We start from the raw sequence: 22,360 nt of genomic DNA on the forward strand, positions 1-22,360 counted from the left end.
AACATGGTCTAAGTTCATTGACCCTAAATGACCTTTGACCTTGGTCATGTGACATGAAACTCTACTAGGATGTTCAGTAATACTTGATTAACTTAAGTTTTATTAACTAGGTCCATATACTTTCTAAGTTATGACGTCATTTCAAAAACTTAACCTCAGGTTAAGATTTGATGTTGACGCCGCCGCCGCCGTCGGAAAAGCGGCGCCTATAGTCTCACTTTGCTTCGCAGGTGAGACAAAAACTGTAAACACTGCAAAATCGCAAGTACAAAAATATTTAAAATAGATCAAACATTGGCTGAAAGTAATTTCCCAAAATTATTCTTTCAGAAGAAATTGAAATATCATAGCAAGTATATTTAAGTTTTGATGGAAAAAACTAAAATGTTACAGAAAACTCTGAATGACAGCTGTTTTTTCCCTTACACAGGAGAGATTATTTCTATTCCTATAATTTAAGGCCCTGTCACACCATTCCATGCAAGCTCTTACAGTTGAGTTGTGGGCTGGGAGTTTTCAGTAAACAACAATTTTTCTGCAAGCAGATAAGGATTTACACAAGTTTTGTGTGTATCTTACCTGTGGCACATGTGCTATTTACTGTCTACTTGCTTGTGACCTGCATTGGTGATGCTTGAAAACATTGTTGTGTATATGATACTATGCATGTAGAATACATGTACATGTATCTGCAGATAACATACATTTCCAGCAAATAGCTAGGGATCCGCAGGCCATCTTCAAGCGGGTTAACTGCGTGTGACTAGCGACCGCTATGGATCTCCTACTGGCATTCTGCAGGGAACCTGCGGGCAATCACCCGTAACTCACCCATAACAAGTTTTGAGCAAAAGGTTTTGAATTAAAAATATATTTTCAAAATAGTTGATAGATCATAAACTTACCTTTAAGGAATCTCAGAAGCCAATAATCATTGTGGTACGGCTGAAGAACATCTGATACCTTCTCCCGAAACTGATAATAATAATAATAATAATAGACATTTATATAGTGCAATCTATCTTAAAATAATATATTCCAAGGGGCATTGTTGTCATTGTCAATAGCAGTACCTTAGCTTTCGCTCGAGCTGCCTTCCAGCGCTCTGTGTATTCAAGGAATCAGATCAAGCATTTTCTAAAAGGGGAGGGGGGAAGCACATTTTCATTTTGTCCATGAAAACCCCAAAATAAGTCATCACTTTCAAAAGGGGGGGGGGACACTTGGGTAAAAAAAGGTACATGAATTTATTATAGTTACATTACAAATTTTTATTTGACATTTTTTATTTGAAAAAAAAAAAAGTTGTGACCCCACATGTACCCACCAGTGCCTGCTCACTTGGGTTGAGTGCAGCACAATGTGGGTAAATTTCTTGCTGAGGCAAAACATGCTAAGGCTAGGATTTGAACTCACATTCCTCTGATTCAAAGGTGAGAGTCACAACCACTGGCACCCCGATATCAGATTTTTTTATATAAAATGAATCAGTTATAGGTTTTTCTCCCTTTTTTAAGTGATATAACAATTTCATTATTGGAAAGGTATTTCAACTTACTCAAGCTTTAAAACCTATGTTCACAGCAATTTGTATGCATGTCCAGTCCAGGATTGTGGGGGGAGCATTTCGTACAGAAAATTTTCAGACCCCCCACCCCCCAAAAAAAAGGGGCTTCACTATCAAATCGATGTCATTTTGTTCCATTAAACACATTGACAAGCAAAATAAGTCTTCACTTGCCTATGCATGACATATCCCACTAAAAAAAATGCTTCTCAAAAGGGACGGGGTGGAGGAGAGACCGGATGTGCCCTCCTGGTTTTCCCACTGTCTATAATCTAGATCTCCACATGTAAATAAATTATACAGATTATGTGTGTAATTAAATCACACCTGACCTCACTTCTTAACTCTTAGCAATACTTATGGTAATAACTTATTCCATACTACATGTACTATATACAGTGCATCCCAGAAAAAAGGTATCAAGGATTCCCAGGTCTTTTTTTTCAAAGAGAGAAGGAATAAGATATCATTTACATCATCATACACAGGGCTCGACACTAGCGGCGGTCCGACGGTCCCAGACCGGTAAAAATCGCTGTTGGGCCAGTAGATTTTCAGAAATTGGAAGATTTACTGGTCCGACATGACCAGTAAAAAATATCATTGTCGGGCCAGTAATTTTTCCAAAAATAGCAAGATTTAAGGGTCCGACATGACCAGTAATAAAAACCATTGTTGGGCCAATAACTTTTCCAGAAATGGTCAAATTCGCAGCAAACCATTTCCCCCCGTTAAATTCTGCAATTCACACACAGAATACACACAGAATGAATCGCACGTGTTACTAGAGTACTATACAGCATGCATACAGTGTAGTCAGCCACACAATCCACATGGTGAATTCTCCACTGGCCGCACGAACGAAGCCTGGCTAAACTCTGGCAGAAATCTCTCACAGAACTGTCAAAATTCACGGTTCATACTCATGAAAGGCTCTTATAATGTCCATATTTCCTAAAAATTGGAGTAACTCTGTCATCTGTAAGCAGTAAAAGGGTAAATTTTCACTTCTGTTTGGTTCAAACAGATCGAGTCTCGGGTGGTATCGTCTGAATACATATTAGCCCCACATATGCATTTATGTGTGTGTTGATAGACTTGGTTTCTGACTTTCTTTCGTAGCTATTTTAATTGAGCCAAAAAAGAAACATAAATAATTTATAATAGTTTTAGCTTTCTTCCTCTGTTTTCTTCCTGTTTTCTTTCCTTCTTTCTTTTCAATCTATCTTTTAATTTTTTTTCGCTATTCTTTCCTTCCTTCCTTCCTTCTTTCCTTCCTTCCTTCCTTCTTTCCTTCCTTCTTTCCTTCCTTCCTTCCTTCCTCCTTTCCTCCCTTCTTTCCTTCCTTCTTTCCTTCCTTCTTTCATTCCTTCTTTCCTTCCATCCTTTCTTTCTTACTTTCCTTCCTTCTTTCCTTCCTTCTTTCCTCCCTCCTTCCTTCCTTCTTTCCTTCCTTCTTTCCATCCTTCCTTCTTTCCTTCCTTCTTTCCTTCCTTCTTTCCTTCCTTCCTTCTTTCCTTCCTTCTTTCCTTCCTTCCTTCCTCCTTTCCTTCCTTCTTTCCTCCCTTCTTTCCTCCCTCCTTCCTTCCTTCCATCCTTTCTTTCTTTCTTTCTTACTTTCCTTCCTTCCATCCTTTCTTCCTTCCTTCTTTTCTTCCTTCCTTCCATCCTTTCTTTCTGACTTTCCTTCCTTCTTTCTTTCCTTCCTTCCTTCCTTCCTTCCTCCTTTCCTTCCTTCTTTCCTTCCATCCTTTCTTACTTTCCTCCCTTCTTTCCTCACTTCCTCCCTCCTTCCTTCCTTCCATCCTTTCTTTCTTACTTTCCTTCCTTCCATCCTTTCTTTCTTTCTTACTTTCCTTCCTTCTTTCCTTCCTTCCTTCCTCCTTTCCTTCCTTCTTTCCTTCCATCCTTTCTTACTTTCCTTCCTTCTTTCCTTCCTTCTTTCCTTCCTCCCTCCTTCCTTCCTTCCATCCTTTCTTTCTTACTTTCCTTCCTTCCTTCCATCCTTTCTTTCTTTCTTACTTTCCTTCCTTCTTTCCTTCCTTCCTTCTTTTCTTACTTCTTTCCTTCCTTCCTGCTTTCCTTCCATCCTTTCTTTCTTTCTGACTTTCCTTCCTTCCTTCTTTCCTTCTTTCTTTCTGTCTTACTCTCTTCGTTTCTGTCTTGCTTTCTTTTTGTCCTTCATTCCTTCGTTTTACGGGGGGGGGGGGGGTCACGAAAGGCTAGAAAAATAAACTTGCGCCTTTTTTTCAATGTTTTCTTTACTTTTTGGGACCAGTAGATTTTAGGTTCGGACCAGTAAAAATTTGAAAAACTGGGTATCTACTGGTCCGACATGAATAGGTTGGACCAGTAGAAAAAATGGGTTAGTGTGGAGCCCTGTCATACAATTCAATTATTCCTCTACATTTTGATACCTAATACCCCTTTCATAAACCCAATTAAAATGAATTAGGCGGCTAATAGCAGCATAATTTGGTCGTAAAATTGAAGGAGGACAAGAGTTATCTGCATTACTCTGATGCTGCTATTATCCGCATAATAGCGGCATCGGGATAAGATTTTGAGTTTATGAATGCATTTCCAAATAATGCGGATAATTGCCATGGTGCGGTCACAAGGTCACCCTTTTCCAACACAACCGCATCGGAGGGGGCGTGTCCAGTTGTCATGGCGATTATCCGCCTTTTTCAGGACGGGCGCTCGTAAAAATAATGCGGCTTATTTTCGGAGTTTATGAACGCAATTTTTATTGAATTATCCGCATTACTCTTAGGCGGCTAATTGGAGGATAGGTTTATGAAAAGGGTATTAGATGAGACGAACAATTCACACATTTTTGTTGGATGCACTCTACATGTATACTCACTTGTCATTACCTTGTAACTCACTGATATTTGTTTCATAATACATATTTTATAATTTTTTGTATGGCATAACCACATTATTGGTATTATGTTGGTATGTTATTTATGGGCATTTTCACAATATATGGTTTAACTCTGAAATTTCAATGTCTTTATATGTAGCAGTCTCATTAAGCCACATAATTTAAAGATGCTTTGGCATGAGTGACCTCAATGAGTACAACCTCGGGTAGCATAGACATCTTAATTATTTATAATCATGTATTAATTTTTAGAATTTGTTGAATACTAATTTTTATCTATATATTGTTCTTCAAAATGGCATTTTGTAACATCGCTATTTGTAGCTACGTCAAAACGAGGCGGTTCAAGGGTCAGACCTATTGTGTTTGCTTTGTTGACAAACGGATCAAGGGATCTAGACAAGATCGGTCTGGTAAGAAACCTTCAATTTTTAACATTATTATTAACCAATATTTAAAACCTTCATATGCATTAGGCGTAGGAAGGTGTAAAATAAATAAAATCACCATTAATTACATGATTTTTATCTTAAAAGATGGATTTCTCTAGGAAATTCATCTTTCAGTCTCTTATGCGTCTACGGGAAGAGTGTCAAGACTCCATGATGAAGAAGTATATGTCAAAATATTTTTTAAAAAACATTATCATGGAGTCCTCAAGACTAGGATAGGTACTGTAGTGTAGCGGTAGTGAAGTGGAGCCTGCACGAACATTGCTTGAGGTAGGTATATTGTATTACCGGACACTATCACGATTCCTGACGCATGATTCCTGATTAATGCGTAAAAAAACAATTTCATACCGTAGGACTTCCGCAGTTCAATTTCACAGAGAAACACTTCGAACAAGATTGCAAAACAAGGCGAAAAAATCAAACTTTTCCCTTATTTATCTCTAAAATGACAGAAAATGCTTAAAATACCCGGGGGGGGGGGTCACTTCCATTGACGAGTGACGAGTGGATACCATGCACGACCATGGGGTCTCGAAAAGCACCCTAAACAAGTATTTTCCATATTCTGAAAATGCACCCCTTAACAAGTATTGGAACCAAAACGATACTCTTGGGAAGCAATCCCTGAAATTAACCCCTAAACAAGTACAGCGATATTTTATATGTCGAGGGTCTGTCGGTCATCGGTTTTACCTTTACACATCGGCCCCACACCTATATGTAGAGCAAATCGGACTCTAAACATGTAATGTTTGCTGGGGCAAAAAGGACATCCTTTCTAAAACATTTTAATTTTGTTTTGTCTTCCCAGCAAATTTGACCCTAAACACATAGCTTTCCTAATGAAATACACGTAGATACCCTTTTTTATTATTTTAGTGTTTTTGACACCCTTAAACGTACATAACATGCCCTATCTTGAAAAAGACATCCTTTTTACGTGTTTTTTTGGTCGCGCATGGTATCCACTCGTCAATTGATGTAAGTGGCCCCCCCCCCCCCCCGGGTTAAAATATCACAAAACATAGTTTTGCATTAACAATTTATATATTTTCTGACGGAAATATGGGCCTGATTTGCCGAATTTCAATCTCGTCTGCTCCTTCAATCGAATGTTGAGGTGTGGTGATCATGGATGGCTAGTTGGTTCTTAAGGTACCGTGCGCGAGATTATTAGAGCCGTCGACGATCGACAGCACGTCGATTGAACTTAATGCAAATGAGCGCCACACGCAAGGTATGAGCATAACATTGGAAAGTGCTATGGAACATGCAGAACTTAAAAAGAATCAAATAAGTTAGCAAACACAGGAACATACATTACCAACATCTTCTTAGATTTGATATAAAAAAAGCAAACAAAAAACTCAGAATTTACTAACAATGTGAAATATGAAGAAAAATTCACACCAATTCTTTCTTACATCATTATAATCAAGAATATCTCTACCTGTCCGGTGCATGTCCGGAATCATGATGTAATTTGTCACGAACGAAAATAATTGTTTTTGCACTTGTTCACTGCTACCATCCTGCCTGTGGAGAATCTACAGGTAGGACTATGGTTACCTCTAGTGAAGTTTGTGCAGGCTCCACTCCACTTCACTACCGCTACACTACACTCCACCTACCCGAACATCGAGACCGTGAACTCGATCTGCACGAACTTCGCTCGAGGTAGACTACGTCTATGGTATGCTAATGCTGTATTGAGTACACACTTTAAAGAATAATTAAAATATCACTTTTGTGACCAAAATATCACTTTTGTGACCAAAAGTAATAATTCCCATACAGTTGCAATTCAGTTTTCATTAGTACATGTAACTTACAATAATTTTTGTATTGACCAGAGCGCTCAAAAAATTGAATTTTATTTTTGGGCATATTTTTGTGTACGCCCTTTAGCCTATTTGGTGGAAGGTAATATGGCAAGAAAATTTTCATATTTCAAGCTCTATTTTTAATAAAGAAAAAATAATTTAAAGAATCAAATTTAAGAGCCAAGTCAAATAATTAAAGCTGTAAATGAAAACTGACAGTGTAAAAAAATCAAGCATTTGTCCAAAAGAAAGAGAAAATAATCCAAACAATGTCAACCTTTATTTTGCCACACATAGATCTAGAGATGTAACTGAGAACAAGGTAATTATATCATAATCTTGTTCATTGAATGAGTGGTTTTTCATGGAGGGGTACCTGTATGCGGCAAGTGCGATGCAAAGAAAACTGTTGGTAAATATGAAATAATTTAGGCCTAGTACAGGTAGGACTCACTTGTTCACTGCTACCACCCTACCTGTGGGGAATCTACAGGTAGGACTATGGTATGCTAATGTTGTACAGAGCACACACTTTAAAAATTCATTTACATATCACTTTTGTGACCAAAATTACTAATTTCCATACAGTTGCAATTTATTTTTCTTTAGTAACTTGGAAATAATTTTTGTATTCACCAGAGCGCTCAAAAACTTGAATTTGGGGCATATTTTTTGCGCGCCCTCTATTGGTGGAAAGTAATATGGCAAGAAAATTTTCATTTTTTGATCTCTATTGTTAATTAAGAAAAAAATAATTTAAAGGGGAATGAAACCTTTGGAACAAATAGGCTTGTGTAGAAACAGAAAAATCAAAGAATAAGAATAAAGAAAGTTTGAGAAAAATTGGACAAATAGTGAGAAAGTTATGAGCATTTGAATATTGCAATCACTAATGCTATGGAGATCCTCACATTGGCAATGCGACAAGGATGTGTGATGTCACTGATGAACAACTTTCCCTTTGGTGGACTAAAAAATACCCTCAAAATGTCTCTTTTTGCTTTTTCTTATGATGATACAAACTCTTTATCCATGATGTGTTCTTAAAAAATGTGTATTACATGCCCTCATGTAGACAGAACACATGATATAAAGATAGATGTGATAAAAGAGGCAATTCTAGTGAATTATATACTAAAGTAATGGGGAGAGTTGTTCACAAGTGACATCACACATCTTTGTCGCATTGCCAATTTGCTATCTCCATAGCATTAGTGATCGCAATATTCAAATGCTCATAACTTTCTCACCATTTGTCCGATTTTTCTCAAACTTTCGTTGATCTGTTTCTTTGATTTTTCTGTTTTCACACATGCTATCTTGTTCCAATGGTTTCATTCTCCTTTAAAGAATCAAATTTGAATAAGAGTCAAGTTGTACGAATAATAGGTGTAATGGAAACTTTCAGTGTAAAAAAATCAAGCATTTGCCCCAAAGAAAAAGAGAAAATAAGCCAAACATTGCCACCCTTATTTTGCCACACATGGAGATATAAGTGAGAACAAGGTTATATCTAGACCAAAAGCTTCGGTCTCTGTTATGTTGGTTGTTCAGCTGAACTCCGTTGGCTTCACTCACCAAATACAGAGACCGAAGTTCTAGCGCGATCTGTACAGGGGACTCAATATGTTTATGTACTTAAGATCGGCTAAAACGGGGAAGTGAATTTGCACGACAGCCGAGGTAAGTCACTGTTTTTGTTCCTTTAAACTTGATTTTTCTCCATTTTTGGGCAATTAATGCCAAGAGGGAATATTAATTTGCATTTTGGTCAACCGTCGCGTTAATTTTCAAAATTTTTATTCATTAAAGACAAAAATTGAAGAGCCCCGACGGGGGGATTTTGCATTGCAAGTCCCCTAATGGTGGCTGCACGATAGCGAGCCGTCTGTGTACGAGAAATAAAAAACAAAAAATGTTTTTTAAAATCCTCAAAACAGACGGCTGCCAGCTGTCTAGGTTATATCATAACCTTGTTCATTGAATGAGTGGTAGGACTATGGTATGCCAATGGCAATGCTGTACAGAGCGCACACTTGAAAAAATCATTAAAACAGGGCTCGACACTAGCAGCGGTCCGACGGTCCCTGACCGGTAAAAATCGCTGTCGGGCCGGTAGATTTTCAGAAATAAGAAGATTTACTGGTCCGACATGACCAGTAAAAAATATCATTGTCGGGCCAGTAATTTTTCCGAAAATAGCAAGATTTTTAAGGGTCCGACATAAAAAGTAATAAAAACCATTGTTAGGCCAATAACTTTTCCAGAAATGGTAAAATTCACTGCAAACCATTCCCCCCCCGACAAATTCTGTCATTCACACACAGAATGAATCACACGCAAGTATTACTAGAAAATATAGAGTAGATACAGTGTACATGTAGCCAGCCACACAATCCACATGGTAAATTCTCTACTGGCTGGGCGAACGAAACTTGGCTAAACTCTGGCAGAAATCTCTCACATAACTGTCAAAATTCACGGTTCATACTCATGAAAGGCTCTTATAATGTCCATATTTCCTAAAAATTGGAGTAACTCTGTCATTTGTAAGCAGTACAAGGAAAAATTTTCACTTCTGTTTGGTTCAAACAGATCGGGTTTCGGGTGACATCGTCTGAATAAATATTAGCCCCACATATGCATTTATGTGTGTGTTGATACACTTGGTTTCTGACTTTCTTTCGTAGCTTCTTTAATTGAGCCAAAAAGATACTGATAAAATATTTATGATGATGGTTTTACATGGAGCTTTCTTCCTCTGTTTTCTTCCTATCTTTCTTTCCTTCTTTCTTTTCAATCTTTCTTTGTGTCTTCCCTCTCTTCTTTCATTTTTTGTTAAAGTTTTTCTTTTTATTTTCCCTTTTTTCTTTAATCTGTTCTTTCATTCTTTCTATCCTTATAGAAAATATTTTTCTCTATTTCTTTTTTTCTTTCTTTCTTCCTTCCTTTCTTTCATCCTTCCTTCCTTCCTTTCTCTCATTCTTGAGTCCATCCATCCTATATTCATCCCTTCTCTTCTTCCTTTTTTTCATTCCTTCTTTTTACCCTTTTCTTTCCTTCATTCTTCGTTACTTTCTTTGTTTCTTCCATCCATCATTTATTTACCCTCTCTTTTTTTCATTTCATCCTTCTTTCAGCCCTCTCTTTCATTCATTCCCTCCTTTTTTCTGTCTTTTTCTTTCCTTTTTTTTCTTCCTTTCATCTATTCTTTTTCTTTTTGTATTGCTTGCTTCTTTCTTTCCTTCCCTTTCTTCATTTATTTCTTTCGTTTTATTCTTTCTTTCTTTTCCTTCCCTTCCTTTCTTCCTCCCTTCCTTTTATTCTTTCTTTTCCTTCCTTCCTTTCTTTCTTCGTTTTTTTCTTTCTTTCTTCGTTTCTGTCTTGCTTTCTTTTTGTCCTTCATTCCTTCTTTTTATTTGGGGGGGTAACAAAAGGCTAGAAAAATAAACTTGCGCCTTTTTTAAATGTTTTATTTTTTGGGACCAGTAGATTTTACGTTCGGACCAGTAAAAATTTGAAAAACTGGGTATCTACTGGTCCGACATGAATAGGTTGGACCAGTAGAAAAAATAGGTTAGTGTGGAGCCCTGATTAAAATATCACTTTTGTGACCAAAATTACTAATTTCCATACAGTTGCAATTCATTTTTCATTAGTAACTTGGGAATAATTTTTGTATTCACCAGAGTGCTCATAAACTTGAATTTGGGGCATATTTTTTGTACGCCCTCTATTGGTGGAAACTAATATGGCAAGAAAATTTTCATTTTTTGATTTCTATTTTAAATTAAGAAAAAAATTATTTTAAGAATCAAATTTAAAAAAGAGTCAAGTTGTATAAATAATAGATCAAATGGAAATTGTCACTGTCAGTGCAAAAAATCAAGCATTTGCCCCAAAGAAAAAGAGAAAATAGGCCAAACATTGCCACCCTTATTTTGCCACACATGGAGATATAAGTGAGAACAAGGTTATATCATAACCTTATTCATTGAATGAGTGGGTAGTGAAGTGAAGTGGAGCCTTCTAATATGCACGAACATCACTTGACATGCTTGAGCCTCAGTCAAACCAAAGTACCGTACCGTAGCTTGTGAGAGGCCGAGACGGCGGGGCGGCCGAGGTCGGAGTCCCGGACTCAGACTCAGTACCACCGTAGACCCGACCGTAGATGAGGCGGTTTCTCAATATGCTCCACCGCCCTAGAACTTGGGAGAAGAAGAAGTCTAAGAAGAGGAAGAACATTAAGGCATACCTTAGTCAATTGGTCATGTTGTTTTGGAGACAACGTTGGGTTTTCAGATTCTCCTTCCATGACAGAACAATTCAACGGAACAGTTGTAAACAACTAGGCCTACTGTATATACGGTACGTAGCTCGGCGGCGGAGCTACTTTTGCAGCCGTTCGCTCAAACATAATCTGCAATTATGATGCACGTGACTCATACGAATGAAAAAAAGGATGATAAAAAAACTGGGTATACACGTCTAACAGCCACTCTATATATCGGATACAAGGTTATGTGAAAGTTGTTTACGCGAAAGTAATTGTTGATTATTTTATCATTTAACTTGAAATGTGATGTTATGATGTTATTTCCTGAATTTTATGCCAAAATATAACACAAGATTCGATTTTCATTTTAAAAAGGTTAAACTGTTTGCTTTCTCGCTTTGTTCGCAGACCATGAATGGGGGTAGCTTCATAGGCGGCGAAGCGGGGGGGACCTTTCTTTTTTGTTTTGTCATTTTTTTTTGGAGGAAATCCTAGGTACGCCACACGCATTTCAAGGAATAAATTTTTGGGTGGAAATCCTCGGTACACCACTGGCTGGGTTTCCCTTAAATAACATACATTCTTTTATCATTCACCTTGAGATCTTGTGCAATGAAATTGTTATCATTATTATTGTAATAATAATAATTGTATAGTGCATATCACATAACGAATAATGTCTCTATGCGCTTCCGAAGGACATGGATATCATTATCCCCAGCTGTAGCTTGGCGCCGTAATTACTAATATTACAGTTAGTGCACGCATTTCAAGGGATAAATTCCTGTCAGGTACCCATTCACCTCACCTGGGTTGATAATCGAGTGCAGAGCAATGTGGATAAATTTCTTGCTGAAGGAAATTACGCCATGGCTGAGATTCGAACCCACGACCCTCTGTTTTAAAGTCAGAAGACTAATGCATTGGGCCACAACGCTCCACAATTTATTACAAGGGTACAATATACAGTTTTGGATAATAAATTACAATCAAGTAAAATGACAGAAAATAAGACAAATTGTTTTCTATGAGCTGGAGCTCGTAAAAGAAAAAAATGCCCAGAGGCAGGCGAGCCGCATATTGCACAGGGGGGGGGGTGGCCTCTTGGGGTGAACCCTCATGGATCCGCCTATCATGCCTATGAAGTTCGTAACGCAGACTCTTTTATTTAACACTAACAAAGATTCACTCATGTACGGTGCACTGACTGTTTTCATCAATTCAAGTTTGAAGTCTAGATCTTCACTGCTTCCATACAAGGAAAAACTTGACTGCAGTGCTAGTGGCGCTCCGAGCACGTAACGGGGGTAGGCCCTTATACACTACAGCATACCGTAGGAAGGTTCCGACCCCTTTGAGAAAATCTGATTTTGTGACAGACTTTCTCACATCAGTTGATATACATAACACCCTTTTCCCTTTCATTTCTTTCTAGCCTCTTCTTTCCTTTCCTTGGTCGTGGAACTAAATTGCCCGGAGGGGGTCGGGCCCTAGCTGCATATGGGAGCGTTTCATGAAACGACTTGTCAGATGTTTTATCTGATAGTTACCATATGCTTCTCAGCCACTCAGAATCAAGGAAAGTTGTTAGTTGACAACATATTGGTGAACGCTCCCCAAATATCCCTGGAAATGATGTACGATTGATGGCCTGAAAGGAATATAATATACCTAGCCGTCGTAACTAACCCCCTACACTATAAAGGGATGGTCCGTGATGAAAGTATTTATAAATGCCGAATCAAAATCGGATAACAAACTAAACAGAGTTATTTAATTTTAAAATTAACAATATTTTATGAATACGGTCGTCACGATTATTCATTAGATGGGCTGATGATGTTGCATCCCCAATTCTTTAAATTTGTATTTTATTATATGAAATTAGGTTTATTCAAAAATAATTTTCCTCCAATTATAAAAATTGGATTGACAACTGATTTAGTGCATTGGATATTTATTGCTGCTACTTATTTCATAAAGAGAGACATATTATTCAAACAAGTATATAAAATAATGAAAATATTATGATTTTATTATGTAATAACATAAGAAAATGGAAAACCCACCTAATGAATATTCATGACGACTATTTTAACAAAATATTACTAAATTTTAACTTCAATAACTTTATTATTTGTTGTAGTGACATGCTCCTTTTTCATGACTACTTAAAATGAGTGCCCCCTGTTAAGGTCTGAATATAAAACATTTCCAGTCCGTACTTACGTTCGCATTAGTGGGTTCAGTGGCGTACCGTGGGTCGCAGCATTGGAAGGGGGGGGACACTAGCAAAAAAAAATTAGGCACTTATAGTGAGCGCGCAAAGCGCGCTGTTGCCAGGTATACTGACCTTACAGAAACATTATTACAGTGCAATTAAATGAATATGTATCTCAATGATCAAATAATGTGAGCGCGAAGCGCGAGCTGAATTTTTTTATATTCAGACCTAAAAAGGGACACTTTAAGCAATTTTTGTAATCATGATACGTATCTATCTCGCTAAACAAACAATGCGAGCGCGAAGCGCGATCTGAAATTTTTGCATATATTGACCCCAAACAGGGATAAAGGACTACATTTTCATGATTTTAGGAATCCATTAAGAGTATACATATTTCACCATGGTCTTCTCATGCGAGTGCTAAGTGCTTGCTGATTTTTAAACACATGAAGCAATAATTGTAGTGATTTGAATCATGATTAACATTTGCATCTCACTAATCGAATATTGCAAGCGCGAACGCGAGCTGAAAATTTAGGAAATTCAGACCTGAAGAGGGGCATTTTAGGCTTGTTTGTAGGAATTCACGAAGACCATACGTATTTCAGCAATCCAATGATAATAGCGCGAAACGCGAGTTGAAATTTTTGTATATCGACCCCAAAAAGGGATATTTTAAGGAATACTTTTCAAGAAATCCATTAAGAGTGTACATATCTCACCATAGCCGTACAATGTGAGTTCCAAGCGCTTGCTGATTTTGTTAGAATTACATCTAAACACATGAAGCACTTTTTGTAGTCATTGTAATCATGAATGAATGTCATACGCATCTCACTAATCAAATGTTGCGAGCGCGAAGCGCGAGCTGAAAGTTTAGGAAATTTAGACGTGAAGAGGGCATTCTAGTTCTTTATTCTTATGTTTAGTTTGTTAATTTTTCTTTTGTTATTTGTTATTTGTATGCGCCTTGAGCATCTCTTAGAGATGGATATGTTGCGCTTTATAAATATTGTTATTATTATTATTATTATTATTATTCTAAGGCTTGTTTTTTGGAATGCACTAAGACCATATACGTATTTCACGAACCAAATGATGCGAGCGCAAAGCGCGAGCTGAAAAGTTTTTATATTCAGATCAGAAAAGGGGACATTTTAAGGACTGATTTTAGGAATTCATGAAGAGCAGACATATCTCACAATCCACTTATGTGAAAGTAAGCACGGAAAGGATTTTTTTATACTAAGACCTTAAAATGTGGCAATCACTTTAAGTAGTCATGAAAAAGAAGCATATATCACTACATAAAACAAGAATAACTCGAAGTGCGAGGCCGAGGAAATATATTTGGTGTATATTGACTTGACGGTAGCTTTTAAAGTTATGAAAAAACTATTTCCTATGTAATATAACATAACATAACTATAATAATTATAATATGAAATTATAATGAACAATAATGTTTTCTTTCCCACTACGTTTCTCTTCCTTTCTCCCTATTTTTCTCCTTTTCTCCCTTTTTTTGGCCAGCCGAAGGGGGGGGGGCATGCCCCTCGTAGTTACGCCACTGAGTGGATTGGTGAGATATGTCGAATTCATAAATCAGTCCTTAATATATGTCCCCTTTTCTGACCTGAATATTAAAAGTTTTCAGCTCGCGCTTCGCATCATTTGGTTAGTGGAGTACGTAAGGTCGTCGTGAATTCCTACGAACAAGCCTTAAAATGCCCCTCTTTAGGTCTGAATTTCCTCATTTCAGCTTGCACTTCGCGCTTGCAATATTTGATTAGTTAGATGCGTATGATAATCATGATTACAATTACTACAAAAAGTGCTTCATGTGTTTAGATGTAACTCTTAACAAAATCATCAAGCGCTTGGCACTCGCATTAGATGACTATATGGTCTTAATGGATTCCTAAAAAATAGTCCTTAAATGTCCCTGTCTGGGGGTCAATACATACACAAATTTCAGCTCGTGCTTTGCTCAGCACTGTTTGTTTGTTTGATAAGCGAGACAGGTACGTATCATGATTGCAAAAAATGCTTATAATGTTCCTTTATTGGTCTGATATAAAAAAGAAAATCAGCTCGCGCTTCGCGCTTGAATTATTCGAGCAGTGAGATACATATCCGTTCTAATGGCACAGTCCTTAAAATGTCTCTCTAAGGTTAGTATACCTGGCAATTGAGCGCGCTTCGCGTGCCCACTAAGTGATTCAAATTTTTTTGCTGGTGCCCCCCCCCATGCCGTGACCCACGGTACGCAACTAAACCAGACAGTCTCATGACTTAAACTTTAATATAATAAGAGCAAACAAGAATTCTTACAAATATTCCCTCTATCCCCGCTTAATTATAACTGTGGAATTCATGCACTTTCTCCTATTACTAACAATTGGAACGCCTCTGACAGTCTCGCCTGCATTTACGCAATTCGATATAGCAGCAGTGATGCCTCTGAAAATAGCTAATGAATAATTTCTTCACAGAAGAAAACACTAATATGATAATAAAATATGTCCATTCACCCATAATGACCTTTGACCACGTGACCTTAGACATGTGCAAAACAATCATTCATACTTGATTACCCTTATGTCGATGTTTCATGAGCTAGATCCATAAACTTTTTGGTTAAGTTATGATGCCAATTCAACACATACGCCCAAAACGGCCAGAGGTCATTAACCTTTAAATTACCTTTGATCTTGGCCATGCTCCTGAAACGCACAAATTAAGGGTATAGGGATACATTGCTGCTCTTATGTCCAAGTTTCATGAACTAGATCCATAAACTTTTAAAGTTATCATGATGACAATTCCACAAATACCCCAACATGGTCAAAGTTCGTTGACCCTAAATGACCTTTGACCTTGGTCATGTGACCTGAAACTCGGGCAGGATGTTCAGTAATACTTGATTACTCTTATATGTCCAAAGTTCATGAACTAGGTCCATATACTTTCTAAGTTATGATGACATTTCAAAACTTTAACCTTGGTTAAGATTTCAAATACCCGGGCCCTAACATGCCTAACATGGCTAAAGTTCGTTGACAGCGGCGTACCCATAATTTTCCAAAAGGGGGGCAAATTTTTTGGAGAATAAAATTTGACAAGCCCCCCCCCCAAAAAAAAATACAAATTATTAATTTTGCTTCTCAAAGGGGGGGAGGGGACATGTCCCCTTGATCATTTGTGATTCTTCACTGGGGTGCAGGGGTACGCCCCCTGCATCAGTTGTGACTCGTCAGGGGGGGGGGCAGTCTGCTCCCCCTTAAGCACGCTTGTGTTCGTTGACCCCAAGTAACCCTTGACCTTGGTCATGTGACCTGAAACTCAGACAGGAACTTCGGTGATACATCATTTAAAAAAAATAACAATAAAAAAGGGTATCTTCACCACAAATTTTAGGTCAATTCCTACTCCCCCACCATAACATCAAACAATCCGCGTCTCTTATTTCTTTTAAAGCTTCTTTGAAAAAGTTTCTTATTTCTAAGTATTCTTAAATGTATCACCTGCACTCACCCACTAGCACTCACTCGCACTTAAAAAAACAACAACTTTATCTTGTCTCTCCCCATTAAATATCTAACTTTTATACTTTCTCTTTTGTGACATCATTTTATCGAATTCTATTTATAACCTATTATTACGATTCCCATGTAGCCCTCCCTCATGGCTGCTATTGTTTCAAGCAGTTACCTGCTTATTATAGCTGCCCCTGCATTTTTTTACCCACTTTACTATTTTACGTGCTTTATTTATGTATTTTTCAACCTTATTCGTTATTTATATTTTCGATTGTCACACAAAAATGTACTCATTTATGTCATTGTTATTGTATCATTCTATTTTCATTTGTTGATTTATGAATAAAATGCAGAAACTCCTGCAAAAAAAAAATTATGAGGGTTTTGAATTCGTAAGGGGGTCGAACACGCCGTCCCCCCCCCTCGCCTCCCACCCGATTTACACATCGTGTATCCGATATAAACTAACCCGTCGTCTAGTTAGCTTTCACGCTGCATAACAAGCGCAGCTGTAAAATACCGGTACGTAGCTGAGCGAGCTAGAACAGGATCACTTGGAGCAGAGTCTTTCGTAAAATGGCCACCGAAGCAGAAAAACTGGGGATAACTTCGAAGCAGTATGATATATTCTTAAAGGTAAATATAAATTTTTATTGAGGGGAATGCGAAGCTTCAAAATCAGATCTGAATCTGTCCCGTTATCGCATCCCGAACCGTTTTCCAGTCCGGGTCCCAGTCGTCAGCTGTGGCGCTTCCGAAGTGGGCCAGCGCTAAGCCAGGTGGGCGGGACTCGTCCCGGGTAGAACGTGGGCGGCCGCCGTTAACCTGGGCTGGGGCTAGCCTGGAGGACGTAGGACTCCATGATGATGTTTTTTTAAACAATATTTTGACATACCGTAAACCGTACTTCTTCATCATCATGGAGCCAACCACCTGCCGAGACCTCCACACCTGGGGCCTGTTGCATAAAACTATTTACCTGAGAAAACTGGTAAAAACTGAAAACTAACTAGCCTAAGTAAGTAAGGTTATTCTGTCTTCTGCCAGTGACTTTAATTATAACACAGGGCAAGAAGTTTTATGTAACGGGCCCTGGATGGATTTCCCTAGGAAATCCATATGAATTTTATTGATATTTGAATTGAACCTTCAAACACCTAATGCGTATGAAGGTTCCTATAATTGGTTAATAAAATTGAAAAGGTGAAAATTATAAGGTTTGTTACCAGCTCGATTTCGTGTAGATCCCTCCGATTTTCAACAAAGCAAATACAATACTAGGTCTGACCTTGAACCGCTTTGTTAGGACGTACATTCGATTAGCGATGTTACTAAATGCCATTTTGAAGAACAATTCATAGATACAAATTATTATTTAACAAATGAAAAAAGTTTAATACTTGATTATTCATAATAATTATTACTATTTATAATCATGTAATTATGGATAAAAATTTGTATGTGTCTCACACTTCTTAACTGCACAGGGTCAGGGATGACGGAAATGCTGAAAATTTTCAGTTTTGCAACTTTTTCTTGGATTTTTTTAATGAAATGATACATTTCTCTTATTCTCAAGGTTGTTTCTCTTCAAATCCTCAAAGAAAATGAAATTTTATTGAATTAATAAAAATTATTTTTCTCCAGACACCCTAACGTTAGTCTCAGTTTGGCCTGCTTATCAGTTTGTCCAACTTCACATAGATGGTAAACTCATTTCATCTACATGTACATTGTACAACCAGTTTGTCAAATATCCAATTTGTCTAATCCCCACTTAGTCTAATATCCAATTTGTCTAATGATCAGTTGGGCTAATGCTTACTTGGTCTAATATCCAATTCGTCTAATGAGCAGTTGGGCTAAAACTATTAAGTCTTATTTCCAGTGGGTCTAGCACCACTTGGTCTAATTTCCTCTTCTATTGAGATAGAGCAAGAAAATAAACATTGCAATTGAAAATAGATGAATATATTCAACAAAAAAATATTGCAAAAAAATCTTAACATGTCGAATTCTGGGCAGCTTACTCTATTCATACCCTTAACAGAATTTGTCATTATTTTGTCGACCAGTATCAGTATGAATCAGTTGCTTTTTATTGAACAGTTCATGTACAGTGGGAAGACTTAATTTATTGAATTCTTTTTTAGGATATCAGGCCAATAATAAGGCCAATTCTCCTTTAGGATGTTCAAAACCTAATTAAGGGAGATTTTTTATCTTTCCTGACTACAATTGGTACCCAGTGTTATAACTACAGTGGAGTGGATGGCAGTGGTCGGGCCAAACCGACAAAGAAGATTTTTTACCACCACTCATGTAAAACACTACTGTACTTCTGTCCTCCACTAATTTCAAATGAAAAGTGTTTAAAAAATAACTCCTTGGTAAGAGGAAATTTTGAGCTTGTATGAATTTCCATCTGTAATCTTGTTTTATTTACATAATTTACATCAAAAACATATTGAGAAATATTAATTATTTTCAAAGATTTGCTAATATCTGATTGTTATTACATTGATGTTCCTTCACTTTTGGGTTTAAGACCACTGACTCGGCCTAAATACACTTGCAATGCCGTGAAATAGCAACCACCACTATAAAATGGGTCTAGCTAGAACACTGCCAGTACTACCAGCAACTGAATGATGCATCCTTCTGAGTCAGATTTTCTTGTAGTCAATTAGGAAGTCCATTTGAGAACCTTAGATGTCTGACTCTGATGTGGGTTCAATATTACTGTCATCAATATCATCTTTTCTATCATTTGAGATTAATTCCAAATTGATTATTTTAACCATTATTACTTTATTGCAACCTTGGTGCCTACATGTACAGCGCGTCCCCCAAAAATTTCCCTCTGATATGCAGCTAAATTACTTAAAAAAATAAGAATTATTCTCAATGAAATTTATGGAACTCGGAAGCTCATATCATGTTCTAACTTCTATAGAAATTTCATTGGTCTTGCTTCAGTGATTTTGAAAACACAGTCTATTATGTATCAGTGGTGCTTTTCAGCCCATTCCAAGTTTGCATATTTGCAGCACTGCTGTGTGTTCTGCATTTTCTAGCATATCAACCCCTTTTGAACATTCTGACCAAGGAATTCCCTGATCTGACCAGGGAAATTTCCATGATCTAACAAGGCTCATCAAATCACAACCTTGAGCATCTTCAGAAGGGCAAAAACAATATTTGACAGTCCATTTCATGTTTGATAACAGGAGATGCACAATGATTAGGACAACAGGTCAAGTCTGTTTCATACCTAATTCATGCCTAATACTGCATTTTGTTTTCATTACTTTTTTTAGTTGATAAGCTACTGCAGTTAAGTTAATTCAATGTAACTTTTAAAAAGAAATGCCAAATATTTCTCTGGTGATGTTCATTTTCGCAAAGGGTGATTAACTTGTGGATTCCCCTTTATTTTTCAGCTTATTTTACTCATCCATCATTCACATTTTCTTTCCAAGATGGTGCACTGATTCCCCTTATCAATCATCAAACTTAATTTTTATGTTTCTTGTCCTTCAGAACATGCCCAAGTTTATGATTTGATGAACCTGGATATGATTAGGGATATGTCCCTACTCAGATCCTGGATGTAGAAATGGGGGTTAAAATGCCATAGACAATGCAGAAATGCGTCAATGCTGCAAACTTGGAATGGGCTAAAATGCACCACTCTTACGTAACAGAGTGTGTATTCAAAACCGCTGAAGAGTGACCAATGAAATTTTTACAGAAGTTAGATCACAAGTTGAGCTTTCCACTCATGAACATTTATTTGAGAATACTACTACATTTTAGAATTAATTCAGCCCTATGTCAGAGGGACATTATTTTGGGACGCGCTTAAAGACATTCCAAGTTCTTGAAAAGATGCAGGCTAAGGTTACCAAACTCATACCCAACTTAAAAAATCTACCCTATAAAGTCAGACTAAGAAGACTAGACTAAGCCTTGCATCATTGGAACACTGGTGGAAGAGGGATGATCTTATTGAAACTTATCGCATTATGTCACAGATCGATAATATTAATCCAGCCTTCATGTTCCAGAAAATAATGTATCTCAGTACCAGAGATATTTCCCAGAAGCTTAACAAAACTCATTCCAGACTGGATCTTAGGAAATATTTCGTTAGCATAGGAGTCATTGATAACTGGAATATACTCGCAGAAGAAGCCATCAAGTTGCCCACACTCCTCCCCTACATTTATGTTACATGATGTTTGCTTTAGTATCACCTGTTTAACTTCAAAAGTCTAGTTGTTTCACTATCAAAACACATTAAATTATAAAACTATAAATTCTCTAAAAGGAAATTGTATAAAGAACCCTATGCACTCTGAAAGACACATTTACTCTACATTTACCTTTGTTATCAAAGAAAACTGTGGGCATGTTGCCATGATCATAGATCTAGTCTGTGTGTGTGCACTCACTATTAAAGTCTGCATTGATTTCTATTACATCATAATTATGGTCTAATTATGATATTATCTATAATAATGTAGATTATTGGATCAAATAACTCAATGATATTTTTTCTTCAGATCAATCGCTGGTCTAACTTTAAGTAAAATAACAGCATGTGTAAGAAGTAAACAAGAAAAATCAGGATCAGATGACCTTACCACTTCAAAGAGACTGAATTTTTTAAGAAGCCTTTGAAATGGTTAATTGCCCGTTTAATAAAACCTTACAGTTGCATTTATCTTGACCTTCTGCACTCACTGTGTAAAAGGGTATTGCTATTTTTGTTAGGTTTCACAAATTTCTTCAGTGTGTGTATAAATTTGTGGTATGTGATCTATTTAAAAAATATGTTTTCCCTCAAATTTTTCACTTCCTGGAATTTGATAGTAAAAAAGGAAAATGATGAGAATGGAAGAGAATGGAGCAGGGGGGGGGGGGGCTCAGAGAGAGGACCATAGTGGAAATGCTCTCAAAAGTTCAATCATGTATATATAAAATGTCTTTCCATCATGTATCACTTTTGTATTTTGCTGATCACTGCATTCTATAGGGTAGGTATTTTGAATTTTTCACAAAATGAAGCGTTGATTTCCACTCAATTATTTTTGCTCAATTTTTCTCCACATGTGATGATTGCTGAAGATATAGATGCATGTGCGGAATGTACATACACACTTGCAGTAAAACTTACACAAAATGATAGTGCATTGCCCCTTAATTGTTTTGTTGAGATGGTCAAATTCCTTTATGAGCAGGGTCCTGGGAACAATTTTTTAAGTGGGTGTAAATTTGAAAAGCAAAAAAAAAAGGGGGAAGGTTTTCATTACAAAATGGAAGTCAAATTGGTCCCGAGAAATTCATAAAATAAAAAGCAAAAAAAGGAAAGGTTTTCTTTACTAAAAGTCAAGGTCATTTGGGCCGGGCATATTGGTTACATTTCTCCATTTTGCCATACCTTCCAGAATTCATGGGGGTGCTCCGGTGCTGCCCATGGAAAATAATACCTGCAGCACCCCCAAGGACAATTTTTGGGGTGATTCGACACCCCTGCTTCCCAGGGCCATATTCATCAGGTCACGATTATAT

General features: G+C 37.2%; 2 protein-coding genes across 3 annotated transcripts in view; one reads left to right on the forward strand and one right to left on the reverse strand.

Annotated features, from left to right (window-relative positions):
* The window catches only part of LOC121409139 (SEC14-like protein 2), a 31,920-nt gene extending 20,842 nt beyond the window's left edge, over positions 1-11,078 (reverse strand). For both annotated transcript variants that reach the window (XM_041600974.1, XM_041600973.1), the window contains exons 1-2: positions 10,994-11,078; positions 906-975 (exon numbers count right to left, since the gene is read on the reverse strand). In XM_041600974.1, coding sequence (XP_041456908.1) covers positions 906-975; positions 10,994-11,053 — 130 coding nt within the window. In that variant the 5' untranslated portion in view covers positions 11,054-11,078. The remainder of the gene's footprint in view (positions 1-905; positions 976-10,993) is intronic.
* A 6,204-nt stretch (positions 11,079-17,282) lies between these two features.
* LOC121409140 (SEC14-like protein 2) overlaps positions 17,283-22,360 on the forward strand; it is a 31,857-nt gene continuing 26,779 nt past the window's right edge. The window contains exon 1 of the mRNA XM_041600975.1: positions 17,283-17,419. Within this exon, the coding sequence (XP_041456909.1) occupies positions 17,360-17,419 (60 nt within the window). The 5' untranslated portion in view covers positions 17,283-17,359. The remainder of the gene's footprint in view (positions 17,420-22,360) is intronic.

This window comes from Lytechinus variegatus, chromosome 2, assembly GCF_018143015.1.
Source record: "Lytechinus variegatus isolate NC3 chromosome 2, Lvar_3.0, whole genome shotgun sequence".
Classification (NCBI taxonomy): Eukaryota; Metazoa; Echinodermata; class Echinoidea; order Temnopleuroida; family Toxopneustidae; genus Lytechinus; species Lytechinus variegatus.